This window comes from Calonectris borealis, chromosome 9 (assembly GCF_964195595.1).
Source record: "Calonectris borealis chromosome 9, bCalBor7.hap1.2, whole genome shotgun sequence".
Taxonomy (NCBI): domain Eukaryota; kingdom Metazoa; phylum Chordata; class Aves; order Procellariiformes; family Procellariidae; genus Calonectris; species Calonectris borealis.
This window is the reverse complement of record NC_134320.1, coordinates 559,105-574,819: the sequence shown is the minus strand read 5'-3', so window position 1 is coordinate 574,819 and position 15,715 is coordinate 559,105. Positions and strand designations below refer to the sequence as shown.

Genomic DNA, 15,715 nt, shown 5'->3' with positions numbered 1-15,715 from the left:
GCTACGTGGCTCACGGATTATCATAGAATCATAGGACTTCCTTCTTCTGTTACCTGGAAGAAATTCCAAGTTTTTCCAAATTAACAATTACAAATCTGTTAAGAAAAGGAAAAGCATTAAAGAAAGTTAAAAACCCTTACCACTGTAATAACTTCCAGGTCCTTTAAATACGTCCGTTCTGTAGCAAGAATCTCCTTTGCTATGAAGTATGCCTTGTCAGTTGGATAGCGCTGAAAGAACACAAAGTAATCAACAGGTATTAAAATATAAATGCTCTATTTATTACTAAGCACAAGCTCTAATCTTACATACATTTCCCCTTGCTGTGTGCAAATGGACCATATTCTCAAATACTGACTTTACTATAAAATACAATTTATATTTCAAGATTATTAAAAAATAATGTCAGTTATATGAACTTCCATTTCAAAATCAAGGGAGCACTTCACAAAAATATGGAAACAGCTATTCCAGATTTCCTAGGTTTTAAACACTTCTCTAATCAGACGGAGTACAGCAGACCTGCAACACAGTCCTTTTCCAAAACTATTCTATTTCCGCTCACAGCTTTTACCCAAATCCTTTGAAGATCATATTAATTAGTTAAGAAAACACAAAAATCAAACTACATCAGTTGTTGGCTGCATGGTTGCTCCAGGGCTGCTATTTAAAGAAAAAAGAAGACAGAATGGACATGGAAGCACAAAGGAATGAAACGGTGAAAACAGATGTTCTGCAGCTGCAACAAACCACAATCAGAGTTAGCCTGAAAACATACATTATTAAAAAATCACATAAATAATACTAAGGAAATAATCACATTTCAAGCTAAGATGCTCCTTAGCTCACTATGCCGTGCCGCAGTTCTGTGCCAAATCCTCACCTGGTGAAAATAAATGACAGCAAACCCATTTGAATTACATGAAAATCTGGCCTTCTCCATCTTTGTCCCTCTTGAGGGTAACACAGCTTTGAAAATTATTTCTCCCTTTTCCTTGTACGTACCAAGTTAATAAAAAATTCTCTTTTGAGAGATGCTTTGATACGCCCTCCAGCACCACCAGCACAGCTACTCAGTGCTTCTAAATCCTCCATCTCAATATTGCTCCTGGAGGAGATGTTTCCCTGGTTGCTCAGTAATATATCTATTGAGTCCATCCGAGCTACACAGAATCCCTGGGGGTGTGTATCCCCAAATAATTAATTTTGAGAAACTGTCTAGCCTCTTTTCAGATTATTTTATGCTAGTTACTGTAGTCCCACGCATCAACCACCTCCCTAGAGGTACCAGAGGACATATTTCCTTCTGCTCCCTCCACAGCCATCCCCTTAACTTTAATGTACCTGTCTCGGGTACATGGTGTCAGGGAAAGTCCTGACTAATCTTGGCTTCATGTATTTTTTATTATTTCTTGGGACTGTAGCCACATAAACCCTCAAAACACTGTTGAACCTCAGTGCGTATCCTTCTCAAACAGCCTCTTCCCAAAGGATACATCATTTTTCTGACCTCCCTGGAGACCAAGGTGACACAGCTCTTTTGTCTCACTTACCAGCTTCCTCCTGCAGCACTTACCCGTTCTGAAACACCCTGTTTATAAACCGATTAAAAAACACATGATAGCTTGAATATAACTTCAGCAGTCTCTTACATGTTATGAGAATTACTGCTAACAGGTATGCTTTTTGTGTAACACAGCTTTGTGTACGCCTCCTCCTGGGCTCTGCACAGGATACTACAGCACACAATGCCCATAAGGGATGAACTTCTATGGAAAATAATAGAGTTTCCCAAGGCAAAGCAAAGCTTTGGGTTATGGAATCAACCACAGGCTGCGACAAGAGATCACAGGAGCCTCACCTCTGTAGCCGCGGCAGAGATGACCCTGCTGCGAGCTCTGCACAGCAGCGTCATCCCTCTCCTCAGCATCACCTCTCCGTGCTGGGGACTCCCCGGCAGCCTCCCAGCTCACCTGGACCTGCCACCATCTCATACCCATTTACAACAGTTGCTTAAAGAGTTACCCTCAAGCAATGTATATCATCTAGTATATTCTTGAGAACTCTGGAAAGGACCCTGCCTGTCCCCAGTTCACACCTTGTGCTTTGATCCTCACTCGAGTGCTTTTTTCCCCACTCTCAAAAATATTCTTCTGGATTGTTTCTTCCTTAAAAACCTACAGAGTGTGAAGACACACAAAAACACACCGTTCCCACAACCTCGCACTTTTCATAGCCTGCATGAATTACCATCTTCATCACCTCTGAGCACTTCTGCAGGTTTTCACTTTATTCTCCAGCTGACTGCGTGCTAGCTTGAGGAATAGAAGATGCTTTTCATTCCCCAACCATCTTCTCTTCCCTTCTCCCTCCCCGCTGCACCATCACTTTCTGTTTACTCCCTGAAGTTCCTGCTGCTCCCTGCTGAAATTTAGTGCCCTTAATTTTCTTTTTTTTTCTGGTCTTACACCGGTCCTAACTGAATGCCCTGCGCTGAGTCCTGGCAGCAGCTGCCAGGCAGTCCCTGTACCAGAAGCACCGAAAAGTGGTACAGCTCTCACAGTGCCACAGGGGCCCTGCCAAACACCTCCACTGCTGGTCAGGCACTGCAAGGGGAAAGAAAATCAATTCATGCCTGAAAAAAATAAACACAAAAACTCTCTGAGGAGGCCAGTCTGCTTTCAGAGTCCAAAGAAAACATTCCTACAACCATAGCAGGCATCGAGGCAAATATCTCCACTTGGAAAAACTAGTATTTCACTTTATTATATACATACAATCCCACCTGGAAACCTTCAAACACTCACTAGATGCAGTAACACCAGCTCGTGTAGAGGGAAGAGCTCAACTTATAAAGGCCAAAGATAAAGGACTACGAGACTAAGACGGACTTCCCTGTCTGTCTTGCACCTAGATCACAATGACACAAAAAACTATCAAGTCTGGAAATAAACAAACAAATAAATAATAATTCCATGCACACAAAAATGCTTAACTTTTCACTTCAAAGACCAGACTTCAGCAGTGTTAAAAATAACTCTGGGCAGGGGGAACCCACCAAAAAACGCACACCAAAAAAGCCCAGCTTCTACGCTCTTTTAAAGCGGGTTGCTACAACCAGCCTCCCTTAGAAAAGGAACAGGGGAAAATCTACCAGTAAGATGAAAGAAAACCACAGTGACTTAAAAAGAAAAAGTAACAAAAAACCTCAGCTTTCTCAAGGTTTCAGTACAGCAACAGCAGCACCAGCAGCACGGAGTGGGAAGCACACACTGCAGGAGTTGAAAAGTTTGCTGAAGGGTTTACATACAAATGCCCTGATTAACCAGATGGAATTACAGCGGCATCAGTACCCTTAAAATCAGAGCTCTATTAATAGTGATATTGTAAGATTACATTTTTCTTGTACAATAAAGCTGTAAAACTGCTGTGAAATTTAACTTGGTTAAATTTAACATTGGTTTCCGCCTGGGTTTGTTTCACTTAAAACACTGTCTTCAAATGGAGAAGTCTCAGAAGTTGGCCAAGCTTAAGACCAATTACAATAAAATTCCCTTCCAGGATTCTCACTTTTATAAATTAGTTTCAGCCTGAAAAAGAACTCAAGTTGCTGAAATATCAGACTTTGCAAAATGAGGCAGAAAGGACTGAGCTTCAGCATTTAGGACACACAAGGCAGTCACTGCTTGTTATTTCCAGGCTATACTATGCCTGCTATAAGGATAAATGAGAGGAAGTATTTAAAAAAAAAAAAAACTATTGAAAACTAACAGCAGAGCGATCTGTCAAAGCTATAAACTCTACCTCAAAAAGTCTAAATGAGATAGGGCGGCTGAAATTTGGGGGTAGGTTAACCAGTTATTGATTAAACCTCCCTCTCTCCTGCAAGCACGTATTCATACCACGTTCACACTATGGGTGGTTCTTAACAGCATCGCACGACCTGACTCGGCTATTGAGGGTCTCCAGGAGAAGAGTGCCTGGAGGACTGTCCTGCCAAGAGCTGCTTGTCTCTCTCATGTTGCAGCACTGGGCTCCACCACGCTGCACAGCAGATGTCCCAAAGGTCCCTTAGCATTCAGGAGCATTCATGGGAGAAGTGATCTTTGGAAGCACTAAATCCAGAGTGGCACCTTTGCTGATGTTAAGATTTCTGTATGTTCCCTGCGCAGCTGACTCAGGACATATGGTGCGGAGATCTCCAGATCATCAACTGAGATGAAACAAGAGTGAGCAAGCTTGCACTTGCTGGCACCAAGAAGTACCCAAAGACATGGTGAAGACAGCAAACAGCACGGGCCTGTGACATTCTTGCCTGAGGATCCTGACAGAGGTAAGACAACCAGAACATTGGATGGGATGAGCAGAAAAACAGAAGTAAAGAGCACACAAGGTGGTTTCTTCTTTGAGATTACACTCAAAGAAGTGTAACTTTGAGATTAAAACTATAGATCACAGTGTGGCCACTGACTCCATAAGGAACTGAGTTTGGACGATGGAGCCCCTCCTTGCACTGTAACGGAAAGTCCTGGATCCTTCTCAAGTGCCGAAGAGTCAACAAACCTAGCTGCTCGCTCTCTCTGCAAGCAGGCAAGGCAAGAGGAGCAAAGCAGCTTGCAGAAAAATGGTCACAGAAGTCTGCTGTTAGGTGGACTTCTCCATCTTACCAGGAGAAATGCAGTGCTCTGTGGAGTGCGGTTTATCAGGTACTATACACCATGCCCCTACAAAGGCAAAGTCTGGTAATTTGTTACCCACATCTGAAAAGTAGTCAAAGAATGCATGTGTCAATGTATGTACACACACACGCTCATTTATTTCTCCTGAGTGCATCTAAATGCTTGGAGTCATTGCTTAAGAAAGAGGAGCTGGCTGGACTAGAAGATTCAAGAGATCCCTTCCAACATCAATGCTTCTGTGGTTGCAGATTCCTGTTATTGCTAGCAACCACTGTGAAAGCCTGATAACACGGCGCAGCGTGGATAAAAAAGAAAATCTGAATCACACACTGGTATCTGGCCATCTCTGTCTTTTTGAAAAGCTGTGGAGGCACACGAAGCCACCGCTTACCAAAGCACACGATCAGACGTCAGTATGAAACAGCACGTCAGCTTTGCCGCATAGACAAGAGGAGGCTTGCTGCATAGAGTATGTAAGACTCTGGAGAAGCTCCTGGGAGACCTTGGTCAGAATTTGTGGACTACCACCACTTACTTCACCTTTCAGAAAGGTTCTGCAGTGTTCCAGTGTGCAAGACGACATGGCTATAGATGATGCACTGCGGCAGAGAGGCCTTGCTCGGTGGTGCTGAAGCACAGAGCAAGGAGCTGAAGTTCATGTCTCAAGGACTAAAAGTGGAATCACCTCCAGAACAAAAACATTTTATAATTAGGATTACCCGAGACAGCAAGGGTGAATCCTGAGCTCTACATGGGGGTGAGGAAAACCCCACATTGTGTTGGGGAGTTCCCAGTTGAGGCAACCAGTGCTTTCCGGTGGAAAGAGAGGAAAGCAGCCTAGGTCAGTACCAAGACATAAGCACATCTTGAAGACCCAGAGTTGTTTCTGCTTTGAGACTTGTTGCACCCACAAAAGTCAGAGGCATTTTTTCCCTCTTTTCAGAAAGCAAGCCTCAAGCTTCTGCAACGCCAGAGCACTGTCCACCTCTCACCATTAGAAGAGTCAGCCATGGAGAGGGCAGCTTCAATGATACAGCCAGCTCTGCTGAACAAGCCCATGACTAACTGGGTGTAAGAGGATTCACCGTGATGCCTGCTGCTGAGAAAGCTGAAGTTGAGCTCAGGTCCTCTACAGCCCGAGAGGAGACACCTCAGGACCACTCTAAAGGTCCTGCTATGATTAGAAAGAATGGCTTGGAGGACCTACGTATGGTGAGATGGACCAATGAAACTGTGGTGAGACTGTGTGGGGAAGTAAGGAACCTAGAACAACATACCTCATATATGAACAAATGGTAGCTCTGTGCTATTTTCTAAAATAATTTCATTTACTAGCATAGAACACATTTTTATTAACGACACACAGCACTTTGCACAGACAGCACAGTCCAGTGAGCTGACACGGGTTAAACATGAGTGCATTCAGCAAAGACACGGCCAGGTTCAACGTCACCATGTGACACAATTTTTCATTACTGAATGAGCCAAAGGCAACCGATTTCTAGAATCGACAGCTACCTCCCCCACCAGCCTTTCAGAGTACCGCCCTGGCAAGAATCACCTTGAACAAGTCACCTGCTTTGGAGTGTCCTTTCAATAGTCTCAGCACAAAGACAAGGGTTTTTTTACATTCTAATATAATTACAGCCCAAAAGGCACCAAGTGCACCGCTCCTGTTTTATATCAAACACATATCAACTGTTTCCCCCAAACAGCTCATCTCAGGAAGCCACATCTCTTAGAATATCTGAAGTTGGAAGGATCGAGTCCACCTCCCTGCTCCTCACAGGACTGCCTAACGCCGAACCTAAGACTAAGAGTTCAGATGCTCCCTGAACTCTGACGGGCTTGGTGCCGTGACCACTTCCCTGGGGAGCCCGTTCCAGGGACCGACCACCCTCTCGGTAAAGAACCTTTTCCTAATGTCCAATCTGAACTCTTGTTTCCATTCTGGGGTATAAAAAGCAGATTTCGAGCACAGCTCCCTGCTGTGCTGGGGCCCTTGGCAGCGGTTACTGCTAAAACAGCGAGAGTGGTCCCGGCAGCTGAGGCTGAGAAGACCCCCAGGCCAAGAGGGCAGCGGGGACTCCGGCCAGAATAGCGAGATAAACAGACCTGACCAAACCTTCAGCACTGGAGTTTTTAACACTAACCATCAAACACACCTGTTCTACCACAAAATATAATGTAATTAGCAACAGCAAGCACAACTCCTCACCTGAAACCATCACTTTTCTTGTGACGTAAATTCCCAGTCGCATCATTTTCTTACCTTACGTTTCATTTCGTCATCCTCTTCTATCCTGGCACCGCCAGCATCACTAAGGACAGGACTCAGAAGAGGAGACGAACCCTGGCTGGCTGCGTTCAAGTTCACCTGAAACGTCGGGTTCAAGCCCAGGGGACTCTTCAGCACGAGGGAAGAGAGCTGAGGATGGTCCACTGGGAGGCCTGGGTGGGAAGAGAACGAGAAGATGGAGTGGAAAAGGGGAGAAAATGCTTCTGAAGATAGTGCATCTAAGACGATTACCCACTGTTACTATAAATCATAATTGCAATCTCACATTATTAAAAGAAGGCAAAAGAAAAAATGAAAAAAAGGCATATACATCCAAAGACTTAAGTGCATATCTCAAAGCAAAGGGAGCGTTCCCTGCAACCCAGCTGTTACGTGGCAGCGCAGTAAGGACAGACACCTTTACAAGTGCATTTAAGGGAAAGGATAAATTGTTTAGTGTCTAGGAAAAAGTGCTCAAATCCTGTTGGATTTTGTTGAGTAGCAGCAGGGTTCGCAACATGGGATTATGCTGCAGTAACAATAACACACCTTTTCATTTTTCCTTTTTAAAATAAGATTTACTTTTCACCCCAGGGAAAAGCTAGGACAAATCATTCCATTACTCTCCACTCCAGAAAAAAAATCCAGAAGATAAAGCCCATTAAAAATACATTCAGAAATCAGGGAATCTCCAAAATTGTATCAATGAGAGAGGAAAACTTATTGCTATACAAAAAGGGACCATGCAAGAGATTTCATTCCTGGCTCTTCTAAGTATATGAATAGAATAATCTACTGATCTCAAAGGAAAACAATTTTGCAGCACTGAGTATTAATTGGATGGACACAATCCTCCTGTACAGCAAAACCTGTCTGAAGCAGGAGTAACATGCACTGCTTTGCTTTAGATTATTAATTGTCCATCTTTTTTTTATATTATTATTTCATTTGTGGACACTTTAGAGATTTCTGACATATAAGGCACCGTTACAGTGAATTTAAGCCTATGAACAGTAGCTGCTTTCCTCTCTTCTGCAGACTCCTTAGAAAGAGCACGCAGACACCCCTCGGGGGTTCACAGTGAGAACAACTGTTCAAGAAAATCTGCTTTTTGGGACCAAACAAAGGCAACAGACACTCCAATTACTCACACTACGCCCACAAAATTCCTACCTAACCTCACCTAATTTTTTTTTCTTTCTTATGTTCCCTATGATAAACAGACAAGCTTTGCCAGATCAGGCAACTGAACGGGTACCAAGCACTTCAAGTATCTACCACTTCCACCGCGCTGCTCAAACCCTCAGCCACGCTCGCAACCCTCCCCAGCATGATTTGTTGTGCGTTACAGAGAGCAAGGGCTAAATCACACGACCGAAGGCAAATAGAAAAACCGACAGTGAAGCCCAAAATGCCAACTCATCCATTCCCAGACTACTTAAAAATCATCCCAAAAGGCTTTTTTTAAAAAAAAAAAAAAAAAAAAATCAGCCTCTGTGGATATCCAGTATCTCTCGACACAGACACAGGGGACGCGTGCCGGAGGAGAAGGAGTTAGGAGCTTTTCGATTCACTACTGGCAGGAGCGGCTGCTGCTCTCTGGCTCAGGAAGCAAAACCACTGCAAGGCACCCGGCAGCGTGACAATGGCGAGGCAGCCCAGGCACGTATTTTCACATTGACAAATGCAGGAAGCTAAACAGTGCTGCGCTCGGTCACCTGGAAGAGATTCAGATCGCTGAGGCTGCGGAGTTAACTATTAATACACTAGTCAAGCACAGTCATTCTGGAGCGGATTTTTGTTTCCGCCTGAGCATTTTCTTCATTCCCACTGCTTTTTATATTAGCACAGGAAAGCAACAATGTCTGGCATTTGTTTCACCTATACGGGGACAGGAGTTTATTGGAAGTTTGCTTTTACATGTCAGGGATGCTGAAACAACCGCTTAAAAACAAATAAGCTACCAGCTTACAGGGGCGAGGAGCTTCTTTAAATTCTTGGAATTTAACATGATGTAGCAACACGTTCCAGAATTTGTAACTTGAATTGCTTCTGGACAGACCAAACGTTCAGATAGCAGGGGAGCAAAAGGGATAAAACTTGCTACAGACTCCACTGCCTGCCCATGTCAATCAAGTTGTTCTAGTTTTTATCACCTCCAACAGGAGAAGCTGGCCATTAAATTCATTTCAAACGCTTGCTCATTTTATCTGACAGCAAGAACCCCGACGCCAGAGTGATTTATGAAAATGAGAGGCACGTTCCGCTCCCTGCGAAGCCTGAAACAAGCAGCAGAACCCGCGACGCAGAAGCCCAGGGCTTCCCCTCTCCCCACGCCTGGGAGGGGGCTGACCTACAGATGCAAACGCCCGCCGCTTCTTTGAGGGCAGGAGTGCCCTTCCCTGCACGCCAAGAGCTGCCGGAGGACACCCTGCAGCCTGCTGTTTGTTCCCCTAGGATGAAAGAATAAAGAATTCAGGAAGGAGCTGTAACAGCTGCAACTTGTAACAGGCTGTCAACTTAAATGGCAAATTCTGCAAAGGGACTTTCCGAGGTTAATGTGACTTCCGAAATTTGTCTTTTCTAGAAAGGACTATAAAATGTCATGGAGCAGCTCAGGTTAGCTTTTTTGCTAACATTTGTTTAAATGTTTGATATAAACTCAATATGATGGCATATCTTGGCAGATGATGTTACAAGCGTGTACCAAAATTTTCATTCTCGTAATCCAACAGCATTTCTCCACTAGAGCAGTAAGGGGGAAGCTCGCAGTCAAGCGGGTAAGATGTACAGCGATTCTCTATTCTCCTGGGGAAGGATGGTAAAGGAAGAACCCATGCAACAGTTGGAGCAAGAGTTGCCGCTTTCCACAGCTGTTCAGTGTAGAAAACTCCTAATTAGATAGGAATATTGATGCTAAGATCAAAACGCATGTATGATTTCCTCCGACACCAAACCCTGGTGCACCGAGGTCTTCCCTGCCCTGCAGGCAGCAGCATCCTCCAGGTATATTAAAAGGGACTGTACTCCGCGAGGGATGTTTCCATGTTTTAACATTCTGCATGAAGTGGAAATTTGTTCTCTACATGTAAGTCATAACACAAACATCCCAAATTGGGAAACCTTGCTGTAGGCAGGAGTCAGGGTTTCAGAGCAATGACGTGGGTTATTCAGCGATGTAAACCAGACCCTCACAGACAAGACTGATTCTGTACATGACAAATTTCTGCTTTCACATCACACACAAATGCACTTAACTCAATGCAACATCAAAAAATGTGACAGTTCAGTGTAGTATTCCACATACTCAAAGATCTCTAAGAATACTAATACTTCTTAGTTGATTACACTATGTAGTTATAACCATGTATCTTTAACCAAACAAAACCACAGCTTCATAAAAAGACCAGCATGCATATAATGGGGGAAAAAAAAAAAATCAAGCCTAACAGTAAAACATGGCAAAAGCACTGTAGTTTGCATGAACACAGCTATGGACTTCAGTGAGGATGCTAGCCTTATCTTTCACAGCTACTGTATAATACTGTCAAATTGTTTTATTATTATTTATGCTGCCTCTTCTTTTGTCCAGGCATAAAAATGCAAAAGCCTCTATCTAATATATAGAACTAAGACTTAATACAAATGTTTGTCCACTCTACTTTTTACTAAGAGGATCTTCAGTGTATACAGATGTGGAGGTTCATACACAAATTTGAAAAAGAAATATGTTTAGAATATTATACAAAACCAGGCATGAGAAGTTCATTATGGGATTACAAAACAACCTTAAGCCAGCTGCTGTAACCATGACCTTACCTTGTATTTTCTTTAAAAGTACTGAAATCCCATCCCTCTCACTGACTTTATCACAGTTAACATACAATTGGTTTATTTTTTATTTTTCTTTGCTCAATACATCTATTTAGCATCCAACATCCAAAATCCATTCTTATTTGCCTTGCTAATAGAAATACAGCAGAGATCATCTCTAACCTGTCAGGCATTTCACAGGGAATACACTTCTTTACCTCTTGCAAACTTCAGAGATATGGGTAGTGAAGGAAAATTTTGGAAAACTATCACCCGATGACGATCAGCAATGCCAGCAAAAGCAAGGAAGAAAGCACGCAGCAGCCAGGTTTTAAGTCTGACTTGTAATTTACTACATTAGTATAAACCAGTTTTGGTCTCACATTAGGGACAGCAGGTGACATGCCAGGGAGATGAAACCACCTTCCCGATCAAGTTTCAAGAGTAAAAAGAAACTGATACATGAAAAATTACAAATATTTTCTGCAAATGAAAAGATTGAGTAAGAACAAATAAACGAATAAATTGAGTAACAACCTGCTAGATTACTTTCTTAACCATAACACTAAATTTTATTATTTGAATCATCAGGAGCCTCTAAATTTCTGTTGTCTGAAATCAGTCGTGTGATGCCTTTACTCTAATGAACTACTAGAAGATGTCCATATATATACTAACACTTTTTTTGCGGTTATAAAACAAGCTAAATTGAAGCACGCTTATACAATAGTTAAGGGAGAGGATATTTCATGTCTTTGAACTCCCACAAAAGGAAATGGGAAAAAAAAAAGAAAAAAAAAAAAGACTTAAAGTTCTGTATCTGAGTTTTAATTGCAGCTTTAATTTTAAAAGTGGGTCTGGAAAACCAGCATGCTAAACCCCAACATCTCATTTTTCTGTGTGCCTTCAGAAGCACGTCTTCAACCTAAATTCAATCTCTACACAGAAAGCCAGATTTGAGTGCAAAGCTTGACAAAAATAAAATGCAAGTACTGGTTCTGTAAGCTTTACACTTGAATGCTTAAAACAATTCAAAGACAGACAACAAAAATAGTATCCCAGTAACAAAGAGCATTATTGGATGTACTAAAAGCTATGTGAGGTTCAAATGTTAGCAATTTGACTCCTTATCAGAAGGGAGTGCCTCTTGCATTTCACTGCTTGATTCCCCTTAAAGATGTAACTTTATTATTATATTATTACCATTACTACTACTACTTCAAACAGATGAAATTCTTTTCATGCTAAAAACCTGCAGTGGCTGACCAGAAGACGACGGGAGCCCGCTCAGAGCCCCCTCCCACCCAACGCCCTGCTGAACCCATCGCATGCACAGACCAAATTATTATTTCTGGAGTGAAAGTGTTCTGCAAGCTAACGTACTACAACTGAAATCCTGGAATATCCCCAATCTTCCTTATTTCAAAATATCACAACTAATACTTCCCTTTGAAATGATGAGGGACAGTTGGGAGATAGAGAATCTTGGGGAAAAAAATTATCTAAGAGCCTAAAAAAAAAAAATTACCTAAGAGACTTAGATAATTCAAAGATTTCTTTCTTTCTTATCCTCAAATGGGTACAGATCACATTAAACGTTAGAACATGCTTATAGCACTTGGCACGTGCCCCAGTGAAACCGTATGTACCTGTGAAGTTGCACGTACACGTGATACTGTAGGAGAGTCCTAACATTGGTCCCGGTTTTACAATTACGTCCAAGATCTGAGACGACCGCCCCGATTTTGCCACCCTCCCCCCCCCTTGTAAAGGCTACACTATTTGCGGGCAAGAAAGAATACGCATCTGTTGTTATAGACTGCAGATGGTAAACTTTTATACTGTCACAGTGTTAAACAGAAATCTCTTTAAGCTGTATTGATAGCTTTGACCTGTCTGTGCTCAAATTATGACTTTGCACAAACCTCTGTTTGCAGCATCGCCAAAATGAACGGTCGGAGTTTCAACCTAAATCGCCTCTTTATGTCAGGTACATATTTTCCTTAAGTCTGGTTTAATTTTGCAACAAAACCAATCAAAGCAAAGTTAATCAAATTCAACCCCTGTAATAAAGTAATATAAAATCTCCTGATGTTCGAAAGGAAGTCAGAGTCAATTCCGCCCAATAATTCCTCTTTGCTGAATAGCAAAGTTTTTTGGAGTGGGTGTTTTCATTGTTCTATAACTCAGCAAACATAATACGGAGAATAATTTTAAAAAATCATCAATTCAAACTAGCCAAGAAACCTGCTCAGTTTACTTATGCAAGTACTACTAACTTTTTTTAAGCAAATGTTTATATGATTCAGGAAAAGAGGATTTACCCATTCATTGGTCAGACTCCTGAAGGAGAACTTTCAGCCTAGAAAACATGCAATTGCCTCCATACCCTATGTTTACAATAAAGGACAGGCTTCCAATAAAAACAAATATACAGGAGAGAGTTCGAGGGACATTCCCAGTTTAAAAGAAAAAGTCTCCACAATCAATGTAATTCCTATAATGAAACCTAACTTTTAGTCTCATTTGTATCCCAAGCAAAAGGTCTGCACAAAGCAGTAATTTGAAAACCACACACTGATAGTTGCCTTCTGGTGTACAGAAGGAAAACTGCCTGGAGAAATCTGATAATAAAACTCTAAGATGCCTTGGCTAGGAGAACAAATATTTATTCTATTTCAAACACAAAGGTAACGAAAAATAAAGCTAAAAAGCCCACGTTGTCATTTATATCAAAGTTTTCCTTATTTTATTGCATAAACAATTAAAATTATGAATTAGTACAAATCTGTAGGTTCATAACCGGCAATCTGAACAGACACAAAGATATTAAAAATCCCAACATGTAATTCAATAAAACATTTACCATATAAAAGATTAAGTTCAAGAGATCAATTACGAAATTCCAGCCGTCTGTGTTTTCTTAATGTAATCCTTTCCTGAAAAGAGTAGCACCTATTTAACTGGGGAGTCACTCTAACCAAGGCGCGCGTATACCTGTACGTATTATTGATAAACGGGCATTTCGTGTTTCTTACCAATCTGCAGGGCTGTCACAAGCCGCGCTCTCGGCTGCCATCCGAGCCTTGCGCATTCGAACAACAGCAGAATATTGTGACTTTGGAGAATTTATAGCAACACCTTCCCCACAAACCAGGTTCAATTAACCACGCTCCACATTTGAAACCTGCAAAGCTACAGCTCACCCAATGCAATAATCCTACGGTAGCCCACGAGCAGATAATAAATTAAGTGGATTTTAAGAAACATGTTTGGAACTGTAAAGTCTCCCCATATTCATACAGAGAGTGTATATGTATACCCATACATACACACATAGCGTTTGTGACAAGTGCAATGTAAGATCTACTACTAAAAACCACAGGTAATGACAGCTAAAGGACTACAATGAAAATTGTATTGTATACTCATTCATTCAATCAGTACCGGATAATTATGGCTTAGAACTTTTTGCAAAATGACAATAATGGGAATGACTTACCGACAGGTTTGCACCAAAAACCATAAAATTATAATGACTTTTATTAGTGTCTCCATGAAATCTTACCCTTATCAAGATTTGCAACTAAACAAAAACTACCACCACCAAAACAAACAAACAAAAAAACCAACACGAAACCAAAACCAAGCCACCAACCAAAAAAAAAAAAAAATCCCTTAAACAAAATCACCTATGACCACAATACAAATATACACAGGAAAAAGGAGATCAATACTTGGTATTATCCAGGAACTCTGAAATTCACTGGAAATTAAAGTGAAAGTTGAAAGCAGATCAATATATTGCCCTGTTCCATCCTAAAATAAAATATGTTGAGTCCTGGGCAATATACAGCATGTATTACTCGAATAATGAATGAGTACTTTAAAATTACAAAGTCTACACACAATAGATAGCACAGGCTAGTAAAGTTTACCAATGTTTAACCGGGTGGTGGATAGATCAGAGAATATTCTATGACCCATGTTTTGTGCAAATTAAGAGTTCCACTAACTGCCTACACGAAGATCAAAAATGTTCTGATGTAGTGCTTTACATTTAATAAATGTGTTTAAGCGTAGAATGGTTGTAAATATACATATACAGGACTACAGGTGCAGATTAAATTACCCACTCAAGACACGCACTTCTTAGTGTCTTTTAGTCACACTGCAACGCGCAAGTTGAGTACCACAACTGAGCTAAACCCATCAGCCTAACGCATTCTGAAAAGCCATAATATTGACACGCTTTCTACGGCTGCATATATTTGCTAAAATAGGAAAACAGAAGTGGAAGGATGGAAAACAGCCCTAGTTCATTGAGGAGCAGGAGCGATGGCTCTGGCATGCTCCCTTTGCTGAGCTACCACTGCACCAGCTGGTGGATGCAGCCTGGAGCAGGAGAACAAACCTGGAAACCCCAGTGGTTCTCCGTACTGGAAAAACACGGCACTAAAACCTGTACGTTGGCTAGAAATACAAGTACCTATATACGTCCCCCCCAGCCTCCCGCAGATGGGGGCAGAAAGCAAACGTGAAAGAACGTACCTGCAGAAGTGACAGTGTCGGAGCGAGGAGAGGACGACCGCTCACTTGCCACAGACAAGTGAAGGTTCGCACCTAGGCTTTCATCTGCTCCTACACAGCTCCTCAAATGCTTTCTTCTCAAGGCGAGCATGCATTGGATACTCGACAAAGATCTTCTGATTTTTCCTATGTAATCTCCCCCCTTTTTCATGCCATGCGATTCCCGCAGCAGCTTTCGCTGCTCGGGGTCTGCAAGGGTCCCAGCTCTCTCGGTTAGGTGGCTGGCACCAACTCCACACCCGCCAGCATACTACTCACCTTCTTGAAAAGAAAACTTGTGTGCTCAGGAAAAAAAAACAGAAATCAGTACCGGGAACTAAGTTTTAGTAGCATCAACACTGTAAAAACAAAACAA

The 15,715-nt window shown here is 41.9% G+C and overlaps 1 protein-coding gene across 1 annotated transcript in view; it reads right to left on the bottom strand.

Moving 5' to 3' along the window:
- The window catches only part of FARP2 (FERM, ARH/RhoGEF and pleckstrin domain protein 2), an 80,771-nt gene that overhangs the window by 14,523 nt on the left and 50,533 nt on the right, over positions 1 to 15,715 (bottom strand). Inside the window, exons 14-15 of the mRNA XM_075157735.1 lie at positions 6,952 to 7,130; positions 141 to 230 (exon numbers count right to left, since the gene is read on the bottom strand). Coding sequence (XP_075013836.1) covers positions 141 to 230; positions 6,952 to 7,130 — 269 coding nt within the window. The remainder of the gene's footprint in view (positions 1 to 140; positions 231 to 6,951; positions 7,131 to 15,715) is intronic.